General features: G+C 46.2%; 1 protein-coding gene across 6 annotated transcripts; it reads right to left on the bottom strand.

Moving 5' to 3' along the window:
* Nucleotides 1-845: 845 nt before the first annotated feature.
* On the bottom strand, nucleotides 846-24624 carry NKPD1 (NTPase KAP family P-loop domain containing 1). Of its 6 annotated transcripts, none has more exons than XM_081922035.1 (5): nucleotides 24203-24624; nucleotides 13524-14009; nucleotides 11653-11929; nucleotides 4612-4743; nucleotides 846-3691 (listed from the first exon to the last, which is right to left on the bottom strand). In XM_081922035.1, the coding sequence occupies exons 2-5, from the start codon at nucleotides 13566-13568 to the stop codon at nucleotides 1962-1964; spliced, it is 2184 nt and encodes a 727-aa protein (XP_081778161.1). In that variant the 5' UTR covers nucleotides 13569-14009; nucleotides 24203-24624; the 3' UTR covers nucleotides 846-1961. The 6 variants fall into 6 exon arrangements, with proteins under 6 accessions (XP_081778161.1, XP_081778159.1, XP_081778158.1 ...); XM_081922033.1 differs by lacking the exon at nucleotides 24203-24624 and adding an exon at nucleotides 19488-19884; XM_081922032.1 differs by lacking the exon at nucleotides 13524-14009 and having other exon boundaries at nucleotides 24203-24623.
* Nucleotides 24625-26463: the final 1839 nt, after the last annotated feature.

Raw genomic sequence — 26463 nt, 5'->3', positions numbered from 1 at the left:
TCATTGGGTTGGGAGACGAGAAAAGCGAGCTTTTGGCAGCAGGAAGTTGCCTTTTCCTGAGTCAGACCATTGGTCTGTCTAGCAAGGTATTATCCGCACTGATGGACAACTGCTCTGTCCAGAGTTTCAGACAGACAGGCTCTCATTGCCCTACCTGGAGATGCCAGGGATTGAATCGGGACCCTTCTGCATGCCAAGCAGGTGCTCTAAGCAACTGAGCTGCGGTTCTTCCCCAACATTTGCTGAGGCATTGCTTGGGAGAGTAGACTGAGCCTTAAATCCATAAGCCTGCCCAACTCCTTCCCTCCTTCATTCTAGACCAGGCTTCTCAAACCTAACCCCCTCCAGATGTTGTAGTCTAAAACATCTGTAAGGGAGCCAGGTTAGCAAAGCCTGTTGAAATTCCAACAAATGTAACATGCAGCAAAATCCTATACATGTCTGGTCAGAAGCCCCATTGACTTCAATAGATTGCAGGCTTGGCTCTCTAACTGGGTATAAGGCAATCATTTTAAAATTTTACACACACAGAGCTCAGGGCTGTGTGCTTATCTGCCTTTTAAAAACCGAAACTCTACAGCAGAGGAAAGCAAATGCTGGAACCTGAATAAAGTATGGGTTGATATATCATAATGTATGCTGCTGCTGCTTAAGGAATTCAGTCTTTGCGGATTACCAGACTTGATTCTCACTGCTTGGACTAATGTGCAGGTTTGAACTGGATTATCCGCTAGTTTTTTCTTAAACTTCCTGAATGTTCTGGTGCACTTGTTAGCTCAAAAAAGAAGAAGCATCAAAACAGTAGAAATGTGTGCTTTGAGAGAAAATACATTCAAAGCGTCATATTTAAATGCAAATTCTTGCACAGGTTTATTTTTTTATTTAAAGAAGATGAATGCAGAGTCATCACAGAATCAGTACAAAAGTGGCATGGACAAGAAATTAGACTGGTTTGACCCTTCCCTACCTGCCAGCAGTGTCCAAAGGGACTGATATGGCAGAAGGCAGAAAGCCCAAAAATGAGGGGGGGGGGGAGAGAGAAAGAGAATTGGAGCCCTTGCCAGACAGAGCTGCTGTTTTTTCCATTTGTGAGATACACACAGCCCTGCTGTAGATGTCACTCAGCATCCATATTCTCCCCCTCCACACATAAAACTTCTCTAAACACCTTAAATAATTCAACCAGTTTGTTGCGCAAATCTAAATCCTTCATTGGCTACAGCAGCGCTCATTTCCCTTCTCTTCACATTCGTTCCTGTATTCACAGCTTCCATTAAGTTTCGCAAAAAGAACAGAAGGAAGTTCAAATGTGGCCCATTTAGCATCACGTGTGGGAACGCCTGAAGTCTCTCCTAATCCCGTCTCCCGCTGCAGATTGATGTGCGTTCCTCGGCTGATGGTAAATTGGCTTTCAAACTTCCCAGACATCAAGAAACACTTCCCACCGTAAACTTGTCTGCCAGAATACCCAGTGCCTTTCCCAGAGGATTCTGGGATGTTTATGCCTCCCCCATCCCCCTGCATTGAAGCCAGCGAATTGCTGGGGTGGGGGCACTGACTGGTTTTTCTGCCGTTTCAGCAGCTGTGGTCCAGTATGTTTTTCTCATTGCATTTTTATTGCTTCCTTTCATTTCTTACATACTGTATTTTGTTGTGTCACAGCCGCATTTGACAGAATTCAAATTGCAGTGCAATAAAACACAAAGGAATAAATAAAAGGTACAGTTGAAAATGTGGCGGCTGTGCCAGAAATCCACTGACACACCGTGGAACCACCTGGGTGAAGCTCACAGTTTGGGAAACCCCACCCTGGGAACACAGCCGACACTCATTCGCTGATCCACACCAAAGGGGTAAATGGGCAACACAGGCAAAACCGTCTCTCAAATAGCTTGTCCACCATGACTGGTCATACCTTTATTACAGAACGTTTGATAATCTTCCAACAAAAACCCTCCGTCTTACACCATCCTGCCTGAATTGGCTGTTTCTCTGCCCTCCTCCTTCTCCAAGGAAGCTGCTTCTTTCTCCTTCTCTTTCTCCTTTTCCAGAGAAGCTAATTCTTTGAGGTAGTCCCTTTCCAGGGAAGCCAGGGACCGCAGCTGCCCCATCCGATACCTTATGGAGTGGTCCAAGTTGACCGTGTACCTCACGTACTTCTCCCCTTCCTTCACGGTGAAAGGGAAATCGTGCCACAAGAAGTTCTCGAAGAGTTCGGGGTCGTTGTCCAACGCCATGATGTTGTGAAGCTCCGTATGATGAGAGAAGAGCTCCTTGCAGTTCTCCGCGAAGACGTGCCACATGGTTTCCTCGCCGTCCTCGCCCTCTGTGTGGCACTGCCGCCTGTCCTCCATGCACTGCAGTATCCAGCTCAAGCGGCAAGGCCATTGGTTGGCCATGACGACCCAGGCCGCCACCGACCGGGGGCAGATGGCATGTCTCAAGACATGCTGCTGGGCCATAAGCCGGATAGTGATGGGGATGGTGTTGACGATCCTTTTCATCTGCACAATACTGTCTGGGATGTACCTGTAAAGGGAATCAAATTCGTCGTGCAAGCAGTGGAAAGCTTCGTGGATGTACTGCACGGCCTGAGCATCAATCTGTTGCTGGTCCATCTCTGCCGATGCTTCCATGTCTCCCAAGGCCCTGTCCTTCCCTTTGGCCCTTTTGATTCCCTGCTCCACGTTTCTCGTGATGATGTTGTACATCAAGTCCTCCCTGCTCTGGAAGGCCTCGTGCAGAAACCGCAGCTTTGCCCTCTGGCCAATTTCCGGGATGGAGAAAGGCAGCGTCACCGTGCGGTTGAGGTAGAGGTAGCCGTTGTCGGCCATGCCCTTCATGCAGCTGGCTTCTTCCAGGCAAGAGACGATGACGCAAGGGTCCACCACCAGGATGAAGATGAAGGGGGCGTTGGTGTCTGAAAGCAGAGTGTTGATGGCGTTCAGGACCCCGATGACTCGTTCTGGGTAGCACATGTCCAGGTTGGTAATCTCAAAGACAATCCTCAGCCGCCGCCTCTCAAAGATCTCCATGTAATACACAAAGTTGGTGAGGAGTGCAATCTCTCTCTTCACAGCGCTCATGAAGCCCAGGTGGCTGGTGAACTTCTCATTGCTGGTCATGCTCTCGATCTTCTTCTTCTGACTGATGATCAGGTGCTTAATCACCGGAGCAATGGCCACCAAGGCCCCTGAACCGGTAACGCTGGCCAAGGAGGCGGCAAGGATCTTCAAGACGGTGCCGTCCCTCAGCCCTGGCACAAGGTACGCGGTTGTGGCCAGGCCAATGCCAGCTAGCAAGATGGTCAGGAACCCTCCGGCTGCAAACGAGGCTTTCTTTTTGAGCCTCCACTCCTGCTGGCTGAACCCAGAGGCAAAGTGGGGCTTGCTCCCCACCACGTGGTAGAAGCTCAGAGGCAGAGGCCCGAATTGGTGGCGGATGCGGTCACACAAAGTGGTGACCAGCCCAGCCCACAGCTTGTCACTGCCGGCGTATTCCCAGGCGCTGAATCTTATGAACATGAAGTCAATGTTCTTCCTCCTGAGATGAACCTCTGTGATGACTGGCTCATAGAACACCAAGTACCATAGGAGGGTCAGGTAGTTCCATCCTTCCGGTATCCGGGGCTTCTCATGTGTCCTCCTGTACTCGTTTTCTTCTCTCCGGATGGTTTCCTTGTGCATGCATTCTGCCAAAGTGGAACAAAAAGGCATTAGCCTTTCAAAAGTGGGGTGAGATGTCAGGACCAGCTACTATCCCTCCTCCCTTCAACTTAGAAAGGAGATTCCGACTTTCTGGCTGTGAGAGCTGTTCAACAGTGGAACGGACTCCCTTGGAAGGTGGAGGACTCCCCTTCACTGAAGGTTTCTTAATGGGTTGGATGGCCATTTTTCAGGGATTCTTTACCTGTGATTCCTGCATTTCCAGGAGTGGGACTAGATGATTCTCAGGCTCCCTTCCAAGGCTACAATTTTATGACTCTACACCTTCACTCATCATCACTCTTTTGTACATGCCTGAAGGTAGAGAACCTGGTAGCCTTTTTAAAATCAGAATGCCCCTTGTATTTAGATCCGAGAAGCCGTTAAATTGAGCCCCTTATTGCCGGGGAGAGCACTGCAGGAAGAATCTGTTTAACTTCCCCTGTCAAGCAATAAGTTCTCTTTGAGTTGGCCGGAGCAGATTACTAACACAGCACTTAGGAGTGTGCAATTTGTAAAATTGGCTTGAGGGAAGTGGAAAACACTTACATGCCACTTTAGATGTTAATATTATGTTAATACACGTAAACCAGTTGTAATTGTATAATTTTTAATCTGTATTTTAGTGTGGCTTGATGCATTATGCATGTACCTATTTTACTTTTATGGTCCGTGCATGTGGGACAGCCTGATTGGCAAATGAGCGATACATTTGTGCTTGTCTCTTAAATAACAAAATCCTGATTGAATGGACAAGCTAGAGGAAAAGGCCTGTTTATGGCAAAAATCCATGCTAGGAGGCACGGGGGCAGGATTTAACTCCCTATTATTACTGAATACTGAAACTTGGATTCCTCCCCCACCCCTTCCACCCAGTTGATGCTTTTTTTTTTTGCCCGGGACTTACTTCCAATATGATCAAGCAGCGAATGCAGGCGGTTTCCGCAGGGGGAGTAGAAGCCCACTGTGACGGGCGTGGAGGTGTGGCACAGTGTCTTGGAAAGGGAGCAGCAGTAAATGTCATCTTCCGTCAGGATATCTGAGGAGAGGAAAGGAATGCAGCATTCATAAACTGTGGACCAGCATAGATAGGACAGCAGGAGATAACTGGGGGTGGCTTTCAGATGACCTGGCTGTCGGCGTTCGTCCTGATGGCTTTGCACAAAGTTTGCAGGGAGGTCAGACAATGTTGGCTGTTTATTGAGCAATCTGTTTTCGGAGAGGTTAGATCAGGTATCGTCAGACCTTTCAGACCTACTTTTAAGCCAGACATGCCTTTGGGGACCCATTTCTTAATTATTATTTTTTAGCATATATTTTGCATGGTGGTTAATGCCCCTTTGCAACCCACCTTGGATCAGACCAGCTGAAGACCAGTAGGTGATGTTGTGTGAAACGGTTGTGACCCTACACTTCCCAGTGCATTTTGCCGACTCTTTCCTTAGTGCAAAAAGTTAGATTTTGGGTGCGGTGAAGAGGGAAGCAGGTTTGTTGCACAAGAGCAGCAAATCAACTTTAACCATCCAACGCGAGTTTGCCAGTATGTAACTGAATCCCTGCTGAAAATAGAGACCGCTTGGAAGCGCCCATAATTGGGCAGCCTGTTTTAATGGTAGCTGTGGGAACAGGAAAGCCTGCAGTTCTAGAAAAGGCAGGGATGAAAACTGCCCCCTTCCAAAGCAGTTTCTGTAGTGTTAGAAACTCACATACATAAGGTAGGTGCCAAATGTCTCATTAAACCAAGGTTAGAGTCCCCAGAACAGAATATCTAGTTGCCATTTGATGGCTTGACTATGATTGACTGTATGACTAGTTCAGATGACAATCTTGAGCTTGGTCAAGAACTCAGAACTTTAAAGAAGAAAAGTCACTTGATCCAGGGATAGTCCACCTATATATTGGCATTTTCTGACCCCCTTTGCTTAAAAGTGACTGTCCCTGCTCAGGCTGCACAGAAAAAGCATTTTGGTTCGAGAAATTCATTCCGATTGTGCAGATGAAATATAATTGATAGAATTCTTCAAATTGGGGTATTAGTGTGTGAAAAAAGGCCAGATCAGTAATGATGTCAGGCACCATCATTCCTGGCACCCAGGCATCTTCACTTGGTTGCAAGTGGTTGAAAGCCAGCACCTGGCTAATTTCAAACACTGAGCTCCTGCAAGGTTTCATCTGGCAACTCATCTCTTGCAAAGCTTATTGCTAATGATGTCACGGTTAAGGGGATGTTGCAGAAAAATGTGACATTGGACAAACACTGCTCCCCCATACTGTTCCTTTAAATTGTAACCTACTTTGCACTTTTACTTTCAGTTTCTTATTTGACTCTCAGTTCAGTTAAATGCCAGTTGCACTCTTATGATTAAGGCTACTTGCACAACAGCTGTTGTGTTCCCCATTTAGCCAGCCCCAGGCCCTCTGACCAAAGGAGGTAGGACCGTAATGACTAAGTGAGAGCAAGCGCGGTAGTTAGGTTACGTGGCCTCTTCATTGGAATGTTTTATTAAAATACAAAGATGAAAGAGAAGGGTAAATGAAGTTGTATTGGGAATGCTGGATAGCACCTATTCCATCCACACCAGTTTCCTGGGCCCACAAATCAGCATGGAGGAACAATTTTTACAGGACTCTTAAAAAAGAATCCTCATCACCGTCTTGGAAATTTAGATAATTATTCAGTGGAATTAATGGCAACTGTAAGTGCTTTTTATAAGTCTTTTTATTTGCCTATGCAGTGACTGAACAGGAAGCTGAGGTGAGCTTTAAAGTCGCTTAATTGTTAGAGACTCTTGGAGATTTCTTCTCCAGCATAATTAGGTTGTGTACCGATGGGTGGAGTTCGGCGAGCTCCGGTTGCTCGGTCCCTGCTCCTGCCAACCTAGCAGTTTGAAAGCACGTCAAAGTGCAAGTAGATAAATAGGTACCACTCCGGCGGGAAGGTAAACGGCGTTTCCGTGCGCTGCTCTGGTTCGCCAAAAGCGGCTTAGTCATGCTGGCCACATGACCCGGAAGCTGTACGCCGGCTCCCTCGGCCAGTAAGGCGAGATGAGCGCCGCAACCCCAGAGTCATTCACAACTGGACCTAATGGTCAGGGGTCCCTTTACTTTTAGTGATTGGTGGAGTTCAACCATGAGGTTTGTGAGCAAGGGATACATGTGGTTAGACAATTCCTGGTTCAAAATTCAGGACCAGGATGAATATTGCCTCCAGGCGGTCTGTACTTTGCAGAGGGGATTCAAGTGCATATCAGAAATTTAGGTTTGTGGAACTAAAGTACTCTGTCACCTTACTGCAGCAAATCCACTTCTGCTAAAAGTAAATATTAAAACTTAATATTTATATATTTAATACTTAGATATACTAAAGTATACTAAATATAAATATACTAAAATAGTGTATAGCTTCTTTTGTTTTATTTTTGCTTCTCATTACAATTTTTGTCATTTGCGGCGCATAGCCCCAGTACTTTTTTTCGGGGGGGGGGGACGCAGGGGTACACATACCCCTAAACATTTTGTGAATCTAACAGGAGAAGAAACTAATTTTTTAAAAAAATGTTAGTTTCTTCTCTAGCACGGTGAATCGTCGGTTCCGTTGCTACCCGCAGTGGCGGCCTCATTTCCTGTCACGGTGTTTCCTGAGTCTCGGACAGAAGCGAGTGTTTAATGTGTGAAGCAGTGTGGACTGTGGATGTGTGGTGTTTTACTGATGAAAGTTTGGCCTCCCTGAGGGGCAGTATTTCAAGATGAGTAGGAAAATTACTATTTTTCACCATCATGAGGTAATGCATACTCTCTGTACTTTTGTCCATTTACTGTATTTATTCCCCCCCCCCATTTGAACTATAAAATGGTGGTTTTTCTTGAGTCGGAATGAGAGTACCCCTAAACATTTTTAAAGAACAAAAGCACCCTAAGATTATTTTGACTCTGGGATGGCACAGATGCATTCCAATGGAAGAAATGGGGTGATAGGCTCCTAAATCTCCCGCGATTCCGCTTTACAGCGGAATTGGCTCTGGAATTTCCGGCTGCTTGACATCATTCCCAGATATTCCTATGCCACAAGAGGGTGTAGTGCATTGCTCATGTTGCATCTCCCACTTGGTCCTGTTAATCATGAGGACGTTCAGGGACAAGAGAAGGCTGGCAGGGCGTCTGGCATTCTGCCTCTGGGAAATCCTGTCCGGCAACACTCCCCATGTCCACCCAGCCATGCATGCTTTGGACGCTGCACAGGTGTTCTCCATCAGAAGAGCACAGGGACCTGCCTTATACCAGTGGATCCCATTGGCCCATCTGGTTGGCACCTGTCTGTGTTGAGAGTAAATGGAGTGCACCTCCGGGGGTGCAATGCATTAGCAGCACAGCAGTGACCTCCTTGGGCTGCAAGCCTGGATAGTGTACATAGAGGTCCAGGGCTGTCCAAATGACTATATCAGAGCAATACGTTTGACACCAACTCGGTTGCATCTAGCTTAGAATTATCTGTGCTGAGGTTTCAGGAAGGAATCTTTCCCAATTCTACCTCGGGGTCATAACTGGGGCTTTCTGTACATAAAGTACCTGCTGTACCACAGAGCAATAGCACGGCGGTTCATAAATTAATTTATTTTTTTTAAATGCCTGCTCCATAGGTCTTATCTTACTACACTAGGGATTCTATAGCTATATCTGAAATTTCATGCATATCAGTTAATATCTTGACCCTGCTCCACTGAATTGAAATTTCAGCCTTCACGTTGTAGGAAAACGGCCAAGTAAATAGCTATTTTCATGGAGGAGGGTCAAGATATTAACTGATATGCATGAAATTTCAGATATGTCTGGAGTTAAAATAATGATGAACTCTAGAAGACCAGTTAAGTACAGTATGAAATTTCAGATATAGCTATATAATCACTTGTGTAGTAAGATAAGACCTTTGGAGCAGGTATTTTTTTTAAAAGGGTTTTTTATGACCTGCCCTAGAGCAATGGTCCACGTGCATCCAAGCCTATTTTTGCATACTTGAGGGTTGGCAGTGGGTAGTAAAGCCTCCGTCAACAGGGAATGTGTCAGGGAACTGACATCGGAGCCAGAAGTGGAGGCAGGGCTCCCAAGCGATGCCGGAGAAGGGCCAAGCAGGGAGAGAGGGGACTCAGCAGCTGGGGAAGGAAATCAGCGTAACACCAGGGATAAAGGGGGGCGGATGGAGGAATCGGAGAGAGGGCTCCAGGACTCTTCGCTGGAGACCAGCGGGGAGAGCACAGGTCCCCCGCTACCCACACCCACCCTGCGCAGAAGACTTCCGCGCAGGGAAAGTAGGCGTAGACTTGGTGTCAAAGAACTTCTTTGCTGGAAGAAGTTCAAGAAACGCCCACTGACGGATTCTGCTAGCGACTGAACAGCCACGAAGTGAAGGGCTGTCCAGCCAGGAAAGGTTTAACCAGGCTACCTAGCCAGGAGTGGCGGCAACTTACGCACGAGCAACCCCATTTAACCATTACAGAATGCCCTGGCGGGAGTGAAATGCGTCTCTTGTCCACAGAATGCCAAGATGCACAACAGCATTTCCTCCCCTGGGTGTTCCTGTAACATCCAGGCCTTCCTTCCGTGCACGCCACCCACTGTAATGGTTTAAAACACATAAATTACATTGCTACTATTCAGGTGTGACCTACATTCCAGAATTTCCTTAACGCTCTGCAAACAGGCATGCGAAAAGTAACAGCGACACCCCCCACTCAGAAAAAGAGCTACTGCTCCAAACACCAATATATTCTGTCTCACTTTCATGTTGAAAATAACAAGATAGCAAGGAAGGCTTTCCATCTAGACCCAAACTGCTTAGCTTCAACAAAGCGGCTGTCCCATGATCTTTCAGGCCGAGGCATGTATTAAGACGGACCCTAAATTAACAGAGTGCTGGACTTTGACAGGAGAGATCTTGAGTTCAAATCCTACCTCTCATCCAGTCATGATTCTCACTGGTGGCCTCAGGCCATGCACCACGCCTCGGCCTAACATACCTCACAGGGCTGTTGTGAAAATAAAATGCAATGCTCCACAATCGCCAATTTCCTCCTGCGTTTTTTTTCCAGATGGAGCCTGTCGTTCCTCAAAGAAATAGGAACTTTAGTGCATAAGAACTGGCTAAAGTCAAGTCTGTGTATGGAGTCTGGACTGTACCATTCTAAACGGCAGGAAAAGATTCACACTATTGAACGCTCTTCCATAGCAATAATTCCCTCCACACACAAAATTAGAATGTCAGGGGAAGCTTAGCCTAGGTTTTTTGTGCAAGGATTCCCCCCCCCCATGTAGTGCATTTATTTATATGTGCCCCTCTCTGTAGTCTGAAGTAGCATAACCCATGACGGTGTCAGAACTGGGCTTCAGTTTCTGCTGGTTGTTTTTTTTTAATCAAGCAGAAATAATGCAAAATTCAAGTGCAGGAACATCAACCTTTCTTTCACATTAGGGATATGAGGTATAGGCTTCAAAGAAGGGTCTAACTGACCAGGAAGTGGCTCACAAATGAATACAGTAATTACAGCTATGAATTCAAATGATGAAGGGCTTCTCTTTTTTGGAAAAGAAAATTCTTACTGAGGATATTGTGAAAATAAATATAAAAAGAAATATATCTAAGAACAAGAGTTTTAAGTGCAAGCATGGCATCAAATTTATAAAAACGGGGCTGCTTTATTAATATTCCTTAAAAGATATTACTCCCAAGGTTATCGTATCCATGCTAGATGCAAGGACTTTTTTCCTTATGTGATGGGGAATTGTTGAAGGTGTAAAGTAATTAAGATAGAAAAAGTGTTCTTAGGAAATCTGCAAAGAGAATTGTTGAGCTGTTAAAAGGATGGCAGTTGGATTCAGGAACTTATCTCTGAGTTTGTTTCTGACATAACCTGAAGCTCCATATCAGGAAGCAAAATCTAGCAATTAATTCGTAACTTCTGAATGGCAGCCCTAATGCTTGTTGCAAAGTATTTGAAAAAGAAGGCGAAGTTGTTAAGCAACTGAAGGCTTGACGTATTATGCTAATTAATGAAATAACTATTCAAATATGTTTCGGAGGTAAGCGCTAATTAACTTCCTACTTACAGGAATTGTTTGCTGCAACAAAACACAAATTATAATTGGCAGTTAAACCTTCTGAGAATTGTTTTTTTTTTAATTCAGGTGGTGAGTGGGAAGCCTACTGTATAAACAACTTTTTTCAGTTTCTGTTTAAGAAAACTATTGTTGGGGATCTGAAGAAAGTGGTAAAGAGATACACGTTTTGTTCCAAAATACGGAGAACAGAAGTCCTGTTGGTGCTCAGATTAAACAACTGGAAGATGAAATTCGAAAACAATTCCTACCATTCCAATTTTTAGAGTACCGTATTTTTTGCTCTATAAGACTCACTTTTTCCCTCCTAAAAAGTAAGGGGAAACGTGTGTGCGTCTTATGGAACGAATGCAGGCTGTGCAGCTATCCCAGAACCAGAACAGCAAGAGGGATTGCTGCTTTCACTGTGCAGCGATCCCTCTTGTTCTGGTTTCTGAGATTCAAAATATTTTTTCCTAGTTTTCCTCCTCCAAAAACTAGGTGCGTCTTATGGTCTGGTGCGTCTTATACAGCGACAAGTACGGTATATTGTTTCTTTTAACACACCTTTTAATGGGGAGCCAACGGGATTTAAACCTGGGGTACCTAGTTTGAAACCCCCTCTCTGCCACAAAGCTCACCGACTGGCCTTGGGCCAGTCGCCTCCTCTCAGCCAAACCTACCACGCAGGGTCGTTGTGATAATAAAACCAGGCAAGGGAGAACCACAGCCACCTGAACTCAACACGTACCTTGGGGGACAGGCGGGGTACGAACGCAACAATAAAGAAACGGAATGACCTGACCCTCTCTCTCCCATACTACACCCAAAACCAGCTGCCGTGACTCAGGAAAGGGCTTACCTTTCCGGCTGTGGCATTCCGCGTTCGAGCAATGCGAGCCCTCGCCAGAGCATGGGCAGCCTCCGTCATGGTGATCTTCGCAGCGATGCAACCTTGTGATCTCGTCATTGCAGCAGCTCATCGGTGGAGCTGGAGCTGGAGCTAGATCTAGATCTAGAGCTGGCGCTGGAGCAGAAGTAGGAGCAGGAGGTGGAGATGGAGCAGGAGCTGGAGGTGGAAGTGGAGGTGGTGGAGCTGCAGGAGGCAAACTCACCAGAGTCCCCAGATAGTTGGGACCCTGCAAGAGAGAAAGAGACCGGTCTCAGCAATTGCCTTCGGCAGCTAAACTTATTTTCCAAAACTGTATTTCAGGCAGTTGTGTCAGTGTCCCGCTGCGGCTGTAATTCTCTCCCTCTTCCCCACCCGATTTTGGGTTTTTTTGGGGTGGGGTGGGGTGGTGGAATTGTTGTCAAAAAGCCCAAAGGAAGCAATCCAGCGATGTACCTGTCCGGGCAGGTACAGCCAATGAAACAGAAACGACGGCACGCGTTTCCTCAGTCTACCCAAAGGTTAAAAACCGAGCGGAATGAAATATCCAGCAGGCGTGGCAAAAAGTTGGAACACATCCTGAAATCTGCCTTCGCATACCAACAAAACAAATTAGCAAGACAAATATCTCAGTCACCTGAGAAAGATAATGGCTCCTCAGCGCATTAGGTGGTTGGTGACTGGTTTTTTAAGAGGTGGGAATGTGACGGAGGAGGGCTGAGTCAAGGAAGGCCACACAACCCTGCTCTCGTATCAACTAGAGAGAGCCTTTTTCTTTTTAAACAATACATTGAAAAAGGCTGGTGCATTTAGGAGAGACGATGTATTACGGAAAGCAAGCAAAGTATTTGTTGAATGTCATTTGCTGCCCGCTTTCATCTCCTTTCTACTGGAGGGGAGTGGCAGAGTGCCTTGGATGTTTCTCTGGTTATATTATGCTCCGCTTGCAAAAATTCAAACCCGTTAAAGGAGAGAATCGGCCACTGGACACCCCGGGGCCCAAATCCAGGCCTCCAAAGACAAGAACCCGCCTGGAGTCACCAACTCAAAAGGCCGAGCGAGACTAAAGGAAATCTGGCCCAGGATTAGAACTAGCAGCCAAAACCACTGGTGAATATTGAGAGCCTTTCAACAGAAAATATGAAGTCTGAGAGGAAGAGAGCTTTTGGCAAATGGCAAAAGGGCTCGCTGTGATGTCCTTTTTGAGGGAGACTGCCGTGGGCGGCCGTCCTTTCTTCAAAATAGCTACTCTCAACTCGGCTTTTGATTTCAAAAATGCTGGCCCTTTGAGAAGGACTTGGGGACAGAAGGGAGTTGGGTTGGATGAGGAGCGGAGCCACAATGGCATCTGTGATAGTTGGGTATGAACCAAGACATTGGAACTTAACAATATTGGAACTTATACATATAAACTTAATGAGAAGAGCCTGACTGAATCCGACCCAGCCATATAAGCAGCCATCACTCTCCCAGGTACTACCAGACTTAGAAGTCCCGCCTCCTCTTTTAGGCCACATCCATTCCATTTTAGTCCCATTTAACGAGATATGTTTCAATTAATGGTCTATAATAAATAAAGGTCCCCATGTGCATGTACAGAGAGCCTTTCTCTCACCCTTCAACAACTGCCACTGGCCCCACTCCCAAAACATACTTAGAATTAAGGCCTGGAATTAAGGCCTTTTAGAAATCAAGTACCACCCATACCTCCCGTAATGACATTTTGAGAAAATGGTTTAAAAGCAAACATGGGAAGAAAAGCTTGTCACGATTCTCTCCTATTGCTTTGCCACACCCCACCACCCTCAAACAAAAAAAAATTGGGGTGAGAAGAAGTGATATACCTGAACTCTGGGCAAACATTTGATAGTGTAAGGCGTGAATTGCATGTGGCAAAGTTAGCCAAAACCTGGCCTAAGTTATGGACAAGTCTGGAAACTTCTGGAATTCTCTTTTCCCCAAATGGGATGCTTCTTCCTAGATGGGCTTCGTTCCCAGGCCTTGGAGTCCTGCGGAGCTTTGCAGAGATCTGTGTTTTTTTGTGTGCTCTTATTTTGTGACGAAGAGAAGGAACGGATAGGATGCAGAAAGGAGCAAAGGCTCTGAGATCTCTCAAGGCAGCGAGGCCTTTCCAAACGTCTGGAGAAGGATCCCGGGGGTCTTAAGATACAGGAGGGCTGCCTCTGGCTAAAGCAAGGAATACTGGGTGTCATTAAGAGCGGCGCTGGCAGATTGGGGAAAAGGCAGCGCGGGCGGTTAGCAAAGTCACTTAGATAACGCAGGCGGAGTCCAGAGAGAAAAGAAGTCCTGATAACACTTTACTGAGGGAACTGGAAAACAAACAAACAAACAGAAAACACCGGTGTAAAAGGACAGAGAGGTTTTGTTTTCCTTACATTAGACCTTGTACAAAGCAGTGAGACATTCAACAAAGCATGCGGAGCTAAATCTCCCTCAGAACTACACAGCCAATCCGAGCCTGTGCTACTGCTACAAAGATGATGCCACTTTGACTGGTTGCTAAGCAACAGCTCCTCCTGCCCCCCCTGGCTAGTTGAGGGTACCACATTTAACCCTTAAATTGCACGCAGAATGATCTCTGCTGTCGCATTTCTAACACCGACTTGTGCGTCACAGACCATTGAGAAGTTCCTCGCTGAAATGAATGGGAGCTGGTCAAGAGTGGGGCTGGAGAAGCTGCCCCTCGGTTTTGGCTCATATATAGCGATGTGCAGAAATGTATTATATATGAGAAAGTTGCTTTTATTTAAGTGTAGATCTGGTAAACATTGCATCGAAAAATGTGAATATTAGTAGAAATTCCCACTAAAACGATAAGTTCTCATTAGGACTTTTTCTTTATTTTTTCTAGTGCACCCTGATGGGCAAATGTGTGGAACTGGAGGTTTAAAAAATGAGAAACGGAGAGAAACCAAAATTATCATTCATCCACCGCTTACTGTGAGCATCCTTTCAAGGACTGTGTAACTGTAGCTGATCTGACTCTCGTATGCACATTTTTCCCACACCACTAAAGCAGAATATTACGCCTCTTTCAGCTCAGGTAGCCGAGAAGGAAGCAGCCCACTATCTCAGGCACCGTTTAAGGCCTGTTATCCATCAGTTGTGTGCTCCTAAGGGAGCAGGGAACTTCCAGAACATAAATAACAGGTGGCCTTGTTAAGTTATTTAATTGTATTATTGGCACTTGAGGAGAATCCTGACTACACCATTTATCTTATGTATTTCCACAAAGGCTGGAGGCTGCTTTTCATTTTCTTCTACGTGGAATTAAACAAGTCAGTTGGGCTGTCATTTCCCTGCTGCTGCGGCATCCGGCTGGCCACCCACAGCTCAGTCCTGGGGGTTAGTTTGTTCCTTCGAGAGGTGAAGGAAGAGATCACAATGACTTGGCCAGCTAGGCAGATGGGAAACTGCCTGATACGAGTCCAGACATCTATCTGGGTGCTAACTTCACTGCCTGGCAGCGATTACGAGGCTTGAGAGTGTTCTGAAGCTTGTATTTAATCTGCTGGTGCCCTAAATCAATTAGTTTGCTGTACTAGGTATTCAAATGACTTGGCACTCTCTATTGTGCAGTGAAAAAACGTGGTGGAGCAATCGCACAGTGAGTAACGCAGTGGTGAGACCGTCATGTGTTTGTGAATTGCCTGGCAAGGCCCCGTGAGGCACTGAGATCAGATTGTGAAATGCTTTATTTCCTTTTGAGGAACATCGGAGGCCAGAGGAAGTCCTTGCTGGATCAGGCAAAGATCCACGTAACCTAGCGTCCAGCCCAGTTGGTGAAGTCTCTCCCCCGGAGAGCTCATAAACAGAACAGGGTGGGTGACAACTGTCCCCAACTCAGACAGGTAAACTGCATCTCACCCTGGGGGTTCCACTGAACAGCTGTATTGGCAATGATCACTCCATGTGGAACCTCCACTCAGAGAGGCAGTCAACCTGCAAACAGAAGATGCTGAAAGCAAGCAATCGGGATGCCCATTGCCTTGTAGGCTTTTGAGCAACGGAGGCCCTTGCCCAAGTTCCCTTGTCACCAGAGATTAGGCAGGGGATTACAGGAGAGACGGGACCTTTTCTATGGTAGCTCCCTGGCTTTGGAATTCCCTCCTGAGGGACACTTCCCCTCTGCCAACTACTATTGTCATATAGGCTCCAGCCCCCCCCCAATAAAATAAAAAAATCCTGATCTTTGACATTAACTGTCATGATTTTTACGTCATTTGCTGGTTTTATTCTGTGTTGCTGCTTTATTCTCATTTTAGTCTATACCTTATCATTCTATTGTGTATTGTGTACTAGCAACATTGCAATAGGCATGGCTTGGGAATTCTAAGAAACCAACATATCAGTGCAGTTTTGAAACCAGTGGCTAAAGGTTCAGTCCTCCATCTTGAATCAAAATGGCATCCAATTGTATCTGAACACAGACGAAAACCTGGTCCTTGATCTCAGGAACCATTGTGCAAAAATTGGTGTCCAAAAACAAACAGAGAAACAACTTTTCCCCAAAATATAGTAGATTTTTAATTTCTTATATGCTACCTTGAGGATCTTTAAAAAACAAATAGAAGACTAGTTGTTGTTTTAACCCACTTAAATAATAAGCCACACAATTAAGTACAGTGGTACCTCAGTTTATGAACTTAATCCGTTCCGGAAGTCCTGAAACCGTTCTTAAACCGAGGTGCGCTTTCCCTAATGAGACCTCCCGCTGCCGGTGTCCTTCCACTGTTCAGATTCTGTTCTTAGATTGAGGTAAAGTTTGCAAACCAGGACACTACTTCCGGTTTTGCAGAGTTCGTAAACCGAATTGTTCGTAAACAGGACTGTTCTTAAACCGAGGTACCACTGTATCTGCACATGTGAGAGAATGTTCCTTAAATCTTATACATTGCATACCCATTCAACTATCTTATATTGCTTGCAATACATCACCAAATAGTTGGAGAGGCTGTGGGGATAAAGGGACTTTTTTCCATCTCTGTTGGGAATGCCCAAAGGGTGCCTTATTCTGTAATGAAATCTATCAGGAGACATCAAAGATGATTAAAACACATGTTCAATTTCTCCTCAGTTACCCCTAATAAATATGTGGACAGATACTATGTGGACATTTCACCAAAATGAACTTCTGACATGGATGCCCGCAGCTGCCAGGATCTCTATGGCACAACAATGGAAAAATCTGATTATATCATTACGGTATAAAAAATTTCTAGATATTGCTGATAAAATAGCACATAGGTTACAGGTCTCTAAGGGACAGGTAGATTCTGTTCATTTCTACTCAACATTGTGGGGCTTTATTACATATCGTTTTAGTTTCAGGTTTTCAAGTATGTCATGATCTTAAATTAGGTGTTACTACTTAATACACTTAGTTTATGTGTGCCCTGTTGTTAGTTGGATACCGTATTTTTCGTTCTATAAGACGCACCAGACCACAAGACACACCTAGTTTTTGGAGGAGGAAAACAAGAAAAATTATATTCTGAATCTTAGAAGCCAGAACAGCAAGAGGGATTGCTGTGCAGTGAAAGCAGCAATCCCTCTTGCTGTTCTGGCTTCTGGGATAGCTGTGCAGCCTGCATTCACTCCATAAGATGCACACACGTTTCCCCTTACCTTTTAGGAGGGGAAAAGTGAGTCTTATAGAGCAAAAAATACAGTATATTATGGTTTTTGTTTGTTTGTTTTAATTGTTCATCTCTGTGGTTCTATAATAATTTGAAAACCAATAAAAAACTAGCAAAAAGAGAGAGAGAGAGAAATCCAGCTGACCCCTGTTGGAAACAGGAAACAGGGACTGATGGGGACGTCAGTCTAATGAAGTACGGCTTTTATGCTCCTGTTAGGAGCAGAAGGGAAAAGGGGAAGGAGAAGGGAAAAGGCAAAGGAAGTTCTGAGTGCTCAGAGTGGGCAGGCCTCATCAGAGCTGGGTGATGTAAAAGGATGCAAAGGCATAATTAACTGCACCAGCTGGAAATGCTACAGACTGACAGAAAAACACTCAGAAAATCAGGTGTGGCAGCCACACTGCTCAGCTGCTGTCTTTCCTTTCCAGCAGGGAAGAATGGAGCATGACTAAGGCTGCGGAGGAGGCGTCCCAGTTTTCAGGGCCATTATGGGACGCCAGGATTTTAATTACCAGTGACGAGAGCTTATCGATTAAGAGAGAATTTCCTGCTTTCTCATCCTCCTCTGCTGCCCTCTACTGCTAGCGTGGTTGAGAAGCGGCAAGGAAACATTCAGAATACACAAATAACAAATATCATTACATTTGCATACCTGACTCTACAAGCACCGGGCGAGTGGCTCAGGCTTAGCCGTTATTTAGGCTGGCCTGTGCTTTTATACAGCTGTGGGACAGGCAGAAATACAGCAGGTGAAGTCTCTCCCCCCCCCCCACGTTACTGGCTGGGGAAACTTCATTTCATTTAGCTCAGTTGGTAGAGCATGAGGCTCTTAATGCCAGGGTTATGAGTTCGAGCCCCGCTTTGGGCGAAAGATTGCAGGGGGTTGGACTAGATGACCACCGTGGTCCCTTCTGACTCTGCGATTCTATGACCTTGCTCACAAGTTAATGGGAGCTGCGGCTGGCTGAGGTGTGGAGGACACCTGGAAAGAAAAAGCCATTTTGCCAGCAGTAGCAGCAGCAGCCTAACCTGCAAGCCAAGGTCACAGCTGGGTGCAAAGAGATGACCATTTACACCCAGTGTAAGGTAGTTTCTGTGGGAGTATATTGTATTTAATTACGGGGTATCAGAGTTTTTAGGGGGCTAACCAGGCTGGAATAGCAGGCTTGTTGGTTTCTGAATTTTTAATGTAGATTTTCAATTTCGTTGTTCTGTATGGGACAATGACAATAAAGATTATTGTATCGTATCGTAACTCCCATGTGGTGGTAATCTGGTCGCCCTGTACCGTCTTGCCGAAAAAAGCAAGGGGAATTTACTACCCCGTGTTTCTGGTCTTGTGGGCAGAATTCTACCACCTCTCGGCGCCTGGCCGGAAATGTGAGGAAGCAGCTAGAGCGCGGTAAAATTGAATTCTCTGTTTGCCAGCGTGGCGTGAACAACCACCTTACCCAGGGGCCCCTTCTCCATTACATTTTGGTGACAGTCCTCCAACCCGAGTGGTGTATCCACTCCCAGTGGTAAAATATAGGTAAAGGTAAAGGGACCCCTGACCATTAGGTCCAGTCGTGACCGACTCTCGGGGTTATGGTGCTCATCTCGCTTTATTGGCCAAGGGAGCCGGCGTTTGTCCGCAGACAGCTTCCGGGTCATGTGGCCAGCATGACTAAGCCGCTTCTGGCAAACCAGAGCAGCACACGGAAACGCCGTTTACCTTCCCGCCGGAGCGGTACCTATTTATCTACTTGCACTTTGACGTGCTTTCGAACTGCTAGGTTGGCAGGAGCTGGGACCAAGCAACAGGAGCTCACCCCGTCATGGGGATTCGAACTGCTGACCTTCTGATCGGCAAGTCCTAGGCTCTGTGGTTTAACCCACAGCGCCACCCGCATCCCTAGGTAAAATATAGGACGCCCTTAATAACCGATTATTCACGCCTTTCTGGACAGCACCACAAACTGTGCCTGAGGGTGGGCAGGTCACTCTGCCGAATTGGATGACCAGCCCTTTCGCCCTCCGAGGGTGACGCCTCGCTTAAATGGCCAGCTGCATTCACTCGCCCAAAGGGCATATGTGGTGAGGTGTATCTGAGGTCCTACCAAATTTCCCATCTGACAGCCGCAAACCCAGAAGCATCTCCAGACTTACCCTAGATCATATCAAGGGCCTTTGGGTGTCAGCAGAGCCAAACTTTCTCGGGGTCTAAAAATCCTCATGTGGCCTCGGCACTCGGAAGTGCCGAGAAGGCTGCTCCAGATGCTCTGGTCGCAGCTCTGAGAGGGAATCGTGCTTTATTCCCTTCAGGATCCTTCCTGGTACTTAAAGAGGAGGCAGGCAGGCAGTTGGGGAACATTCCTTCCTCGCAGCCTCCACCCCTCTTCTGCGGGCTGAGGATTGCAGGAGCTCCCTCAAACCTCCCCTGACCTGTTTTCATGGGCCGGGTTGCAACAGGCGGGGGGAATGTGGGGGCGGACTTGGCCTCGCCGGTAAGGGACACGGGGTTTACGCGAGTGCCGTGGTGCCCGAGGGCAGGAAACCAGCCTCTGCCAAATTCTGTGATTATTTCAGTCTCCTGTGTTAACACACATCTTTCTAAAGAAGAAGCTTTCGTTTTCATTAAAGGTAAAGGGACCCCTGGCCATTCGGTCTAGTCGTGGACGACTCTGGGGTTGCGGCGCTCATCTCGCTTTATTGGCCAAGGGAGCTGGTGTACAGGGTCATGTGGCCAGCATGACTAAGCCGCTTCTGGCAAACCAGAGCAGCGTACGGAAACGCCTTTTACCTTCCCGCCAGAGCGGTACCTATTTATCTACTTGCACTTTGATGTGCTTTCGAACTGCTAGGTTGGCAGGAGCAGGGACTGAGCAACCTTCTGATCGACGAGTCCTAGGCTCTGTGGTTTAACCCACAGCGCCACCGTGTCCTTTTCATTAGGCCTCCCTATAATTTGTAGCGTGGACCCAGGCGCCCCAACAGGTGTCCCAAAGAGAAATCAATCTATTTGGCACTTGCAAATCGTATGCAAATGATACATAATTGATTGTGCTTATTCCCCTTCCCCAAATGCATTGTGTTTCCTTTGCGCCGAAACGAACGGGGTGGAATAACAAAACGTCAACGTAACTTACACGAACCTTCGTAAGTTAGTAACTTTGCCACAGCAGACTGTAAGACTTGGGGCACATTGAATTTTTCAACTTTCAAATTCCCAGAATGAGGGGAAATGGAAAGAGGAATGCAAATTGCAGACCATTGACGGAGGTCAGTATTGGAAATTGCCTGATTGAATATTCATGGTCTTGTGCGTTGTTGTTTTAGTCCGCAAACGCTATGCAAATAATTACATTATTTACTGCATTGGTTTTTATGTTTCTCCTCCACTGAAATGCTTAATTACACAAATAACGCTAGTTTCAGATGCAGTGGATAGCGAGACGAATAATTTAGGTTTTAGCGGAAGCTGACCTGTAGCAAAACTGATTGTGACAAACGCATTACTGGATGGAAATGGCTGCCTTGTTCCATCGTTGATCTGAGGAGCAGCTCATATGGCGCCTTCATTTTTCAAGGCTTCTCGCAGCGGCCGCATCCGGACAATCATAACTTGGCTTTATAAGCCAAGATAGGAACATAGGAACCTGCCTTCCACTGAGTCAGACCATTGGTCCATCTTGCTCAGCAATGTCCACACTGGCTGACTTTCCAAAGAGGGAAAACTTCCAGCCCCTTGCCTGGAGGTGCTTGGGATAGGGCTTTGAAAGGGGCTTCACAAGACCCTGATCATCAGCAGGTCAAAAAGGTCACCGGATGTCATTGTAAGACCAGGTGACTGATAGGTGCCCAGCGCCACCCACACCTATCAAAGCTCATAATCCACCTCCCCACACCTGCTTTAATCTACGGAAGTCTTCCTTGTTACTTTGCCATCTGACACACAAGGAAGAATCGAAGGGGCTGTGTCCTTGGCCGAAACATTGAATGGGCTGAGATTTTTTTTTAAGCTTTATGGTTTTATTTTGAATACCAGGGTTGTGAGTAAGTTCATCAAGCCATCAGAAATACATTGGTGACTACAGGCCCCTGCCCCCTGCGCTTACACACACCGGCTTATGCTCACGGCGCTGGGAAAGAAATGAAATAATTCGACCCAAGCCTGGAAACGGCGGGAGAGAGCTGGAGAGTCCTCGTGGCTCGCGAGGAGACCCTCCCTGGAGCCTGAAGAAGACGTCAGTGAGGGCAGAGGAAGCCCCAAAGAGATCAGAGATGCAGCAGAGCTTTGTTTGCCCTGCTCAGCCTCCCTGCCTAACAGCTGAGGTGCGGGGTAGCGCAGCTACCACAGCCGCTTTCCCGCACATCCTCTGGCCTCCTGCCAGCCTCAGAGCTTCAATTCTAGTTGTGGATAATTTTGGATATAGTATTTTTGGTATAGATTGAAGAGAGCAACAGAGAGGGTGTTTAGAGGGTTCTCCCCACTTGGCGTGATTTCACTTACGCATGCGGGGGCTGCGTAAGTGAGGGGACACATGTACGATAAGTAAAGCTGCCCTGGGCTCCTTCGCAAGGAAGGGCAGGATATAAATTCAATCTGTAATAATTTAATAGTATTAATGTCATATGTATTAGCAAACTAATGAGACAGGAGGGGAATGTTAATCACATATGGTGATATAGCAAGCGTCCCTTTGTAAAACGTCATTTTCCCCCCTGGTCATTTATGTAAAAAAGAAGGGAGATCCTGTAGCTAGATAAGAAAAAAGGCCTGGCTAGACCCTTGCTAGGAAATCAGCCCTGAGTGCTCACTGGAAGGACTGATCCTGAAGCTGAGGCTCCAATACTTGGGCCACCTCATGAGAAGAGAAGACTCCCTGGAAAAGACCCTGATGTTGGGAAAGATGGAGGGCACAAGGAGAAGGGGACGACAAAGGACGAGATGGTTGGACAGTGTTCTCGAAGCTACCAGCATGAGTTTGACCAAACTGCAGGAGGCAGTGGAAGACAGGAGTGCCTGGCGTGCTCTGGTCCAGGGGGTCACGAAGAGTTGGACACAACTAAACGACTAAACAACAACAACAAAGACCCTACATCCCATTTCCCGTAGTGACCAACCAGATTCCCATAGGAATTCCCCAAGCAGTGTATGAGCACAACAGCGCCCCCTGCCGCCGCCCTCCAGTTATCGACATTCAGCGGCATCCTGCTTATACTGTTTGTGTTATGATATTTATATATATTTGTTTTAAGTCTCCCCAAACACCTTTGGAGAAAGGGTGGTTTTTATAAATATTTCAAATGTTTCAACTTCTAAACGCCTGCTGGGAACTTTTCTATTCCTCCGGGCCTATGCAGGCAATTAAGAACACGTATTTCTACCATGATTCATGTCTGCTTCTAACTTTTAAAAATGGTTTTTACTGTACAGTTGTACAACTACCTCTGATTCAGGAGGCTTACATGATTAGTTGCCACTGAAAGTTTTTCCTCCAGGAATTTTGACTCATCCCCTTTGAAAGCTGCCCAACTTTGAGGCCACTGTCTGTAGTCCAGTGCCACCTAGTGACGTAACAATATATTGTAGGGATGAGGAACCGGTGGTCCAGCTGCCATCAACTCCTTCCAGCCCCAGATAGAACAATTCAGTGGTCAGGGGTGGTTGGAACCGGGAGTCCAGCAACATCTGAGGAGCCACAAGTCCCCCTACCCCTGTTATAACAGTACTGTTTGCACAGGTGGGTATCAGAACGCAAGGGGTTTGATCCAATTCTGCAGCTCTGCTTCATATGTTCATGCAACAGACTGTCTTCTTCAACTCCCCTCCACTCCAGCCCCTCAAAATCCACTCCAGGGGATTGGAGGACACCCACCCACACACAAAGAGCAGATTTGGGTGGCACACAGTGGGATGGGAAGAAACAGCAGTCCTGTTGTAAGAGCAAAACTCAGCTTGTGCAGCGTTGTATACAATGCAGAGTCTTCGCTTGATAAATAAGGACAATTTGTACTGATATACTAGGGCTGTGTTAATCTGAAGAAAGTGCATGGGAGCATTCATTCCATGCTGAAGTCTCAAGTGTCATTCAAAAGCCCATCAGTTTTAATAGAGCTAGGAGGAATATTTCACCTGTAAGCATCTGGTAGAATAAACCATTCTTTCTTTAAATACGCTGGATATTAAACCCTAAACAGCCTGAAACTGTTCAGTATCAGATTTCTGGGTTTTTAAAATCTGTTTTATTTATTGCCGACTTTTGTCTGCAGACAGTTTTTCTGGGTCATGTGGCCAGCATGACTAAGCCGCTTCTGGCGAAACCAGAGAGGCGCACGGAAACACCGTTTACCTTCCCGCCAGAGCGGTACCTATTTATCTACTTGCACTTTTTGGTGTGCTTTCGAACTGCTAGGTTGTCAGGAGCTGGGACCAAGCAATGGGAGCTCACCCTGTCGTGGGGATTCAAACCACCGACCTTCTGATCGGCAAGCCAAAGAGGCTCAGTGGTTTGGACCACAACGCCACCTGTGTCCCTTTGCTAAGGCTTAGCAGCCTGCAAATTTCCCCCTATTAACTAAAGTTTAAAGGTTATCATAAGCTGAGATGTGCATTTCATTCATCACCTGGCAACGGACAGCCTACTTTTCAGCAATGGCTCCCAGTGCAGGATATATCTCAGATAGGAGATATGATTGCTTGAAACATAGCCGCTTGGAACAGAATGTGAAAAATGCAGCCTTTGCCAAACATTTGGGGTCTTCCAGATGTTTCAGACCACAACTCCCATCAGCCCCAGCCGGTCCAAAACACCTAGAAGGCTCCAGATTGGCCAAGGCTGTTCCAAGGTCTTTTGTGATAAAGTCGCAGATGTTCCTACCTTTGTGATCGCCTCTGCCTGGGTTTTCCTCCGCTCTGAATTCATTTAAACCTCTTGATCCTTGCTCTCACTGTCCTTCTCCTGTTCTCATGGAAGATCCCTCTTCCCCAGCTCTTCTTGTGTCCTCCTGCTCTGCTAGCTCTCTCTCACACACGTGCAGACATCCATTTGGCTTCTTTATTTAATCCCTCACATGCCTTCGGTTGCTACCATGAGTTTGCTGGGGGTGGAATGCTGTGAGTAACACCCTGAGCCGTGTTAAAAGTGGAACCTTCTCCAATCAAAATAATAATTACTTGGTGTCAAGTAGAAATTCAAGCTCGGCGAGGGATGGCGTTAGACGCTTGCAGAAGAGGGAGGAGGAGGAGGAGGTTGTGGTGGTGGTTGTGGTGGGGAAGAAACCATCTTCCTTCCTTTGAATGTGAGTCAGGAAGAAGACATTTATTTCACTGATTCAGAGTTCGGAGACTCCCATATTTTTCCCCTTGTCATACCAGCAAAGAATTAAATTATTGTTTTGTTTATTCAATTTGTATGATACTGCCCTTCATCCGGGGATCTCAGGGCACTTCACAACATAAAAGATACTTCTTTTCTCTCAATGTCCAGCAGTAGATGCAAGAAACCCTGGAATGACCACAAGCGACTCATTCAAAACCGTGAGCAGGATGTGTGGATGCCTAATGGGCTGAGCTGAATCTAGGAATGTGCGGAGCTGTCCATGTTTGTTTCTCATTTCCCATTCTCCATATTTTGGCATCAGTTTGCATGAGAAGACAAACCTAGACAGCATCTTAAAAAGCAGAGACATCACCTTGCCAACAAAGGTCCATATAGTTAAAGCTACGGTTTTCCGAGTAGTGATGTATGGAAGTGAGAGCTGGACCATAAAGAAGGCTGATCGCTGAAGAATTGATGCTTTTGAATTATGATGCTGGAGGAGACTCTTGAGAGTCCCATGGACTGCAAGAAGATCAAACGTATCCATTCTGAAGGAAATCAGCCCTGAGTGCTCACTGGAAGGACAGATCCTGAAGCTGAGGCTCCAATACTTTGGCCACCTCATGAGAAGAGAAGACTCCCTGGAAAAGACCCTGATGTTGGGAAAGATAAAGGGCACAAGGAGAAGGGGACGACAGAGGACGAGATGGTTGGACAGTGTTCTCGAAGCTAGCAGCATGAGTTTGACCAAACTGTGGGAGGCAGTGGAAGACAGGAGTGCCTGGCGTGCTCTGGTCCATGGGGTCATGAAGAGTCGGACACAACTAAACGACTAAACAACTTGCATGAGAAAAACAGAACGCCTGAAAATTCACAGCTCATTAGTGTGAATTTCTCCAAATACTGTATGCACATGTTTCTATGTAATTTCTCCTAATTTACATATTTTGCAAAGCAATTTCCCCTAATGTACTGGACATTTTGACGCTATTTCCACTATACGTGCATTTGTATGGGAGAATGTGATGCTGATGACCAATATCAAGGCCCATGCGGCTTGAGCACAGATTTATGGAAGCGAATTCGAATCGAATATCCTTTGTTAGGCATAGCAAACCACACATTATCAAACAGACACTGTATACAAATTTTGCAAAATACGAGCTCAACATAACAAGGTTTTTCCCAGCCAGATCTTTAACTCCAGAGAAAATCAATTTGCATAAATAATACAATACAACACTACCACATCACCGATCAGTTAAGAACCACTAAATCTCTTTATAATGGCCCAGTCTTTCTACATGGACGGCGCTCAAAAATTCAGCCACTATTAAAGTAATTTGATCATTCCTGTCCGAGAGCAGGTCCAGAACCGTTGGTAGCATAGAATTGAGCCTGTTGAGTTGTAAGGCCTCTAATAATTGTCTTCCGGCATAAATGCCAGAATCACAAGAAAATAAAATATGCTCCAAAGTATCAGGTTCCTGTTTACTACATTTGCAGAGACACTCTGATTCTGGGAGAGCTAAATATCTATGGAAGCGAATTGTGGGCAGCTTCTACCCAACAGAAGCGACATCTCCAAGCCTTCCATTTGCACTGTGTCGGGAAGAATTGGGGCATCATATGGCAGGACAAAGAAAGATGCCCACATTCCTTGCCTGTGCCCACTCCTGCCTCAGCGACACCGATACTGGCTTAGTCATGTCCACAGAATTGAAGATGGGCTCCTCAGGGATGTGCTCTATGGGGAGCTGGCTTCAGGCAGAACTCTGTGTTACAAAGATGTCTGCAAATGTGACATGGAGGTTGGCAGC

This window comes from Podarcis melisellensis, assembly GCF_964234715.1.
Source record: "Podarcis melisellensis genome assembly, chromosome: 8".
NCBI classification, from domain to species: Eukaryota; Metazoa; Chordata; class Lepidosauria; order Squamata; family Lacertidae; genus Podarcis; species Podarcis melisellensis.
This window is presented reverse-complemented; position numbering and strand designations above follow the sequence as displayed.

What these genes read in the sequence shown, in the direction of transcription:
- NKPD1 (XM_081922035.1), bottom strand. Translation starts at nt 13,568, where the DNA reads ATGCAATTCACGCCTTACACTATCAAATGTTTGCCCAGAGTTCAG. An exon ending in AATGTTTGCCCAGAGTTCAG is followed by an intron (nt 11,930 to 13,523) that starts GTATATCACTTC and finishes TCTCTCTTGCAG; the next exon opens with GGTCCCAACTATCTGGGGAC. An exon ending in GCTGCTTGATCATATTGGAA is followed by an intron (nt 3,692 to 4,611) that starts GTAAGTCCCGGG and finishes CCACTTTGGCAG; the next exon opens with AATGCATGCACAAGGAAACC.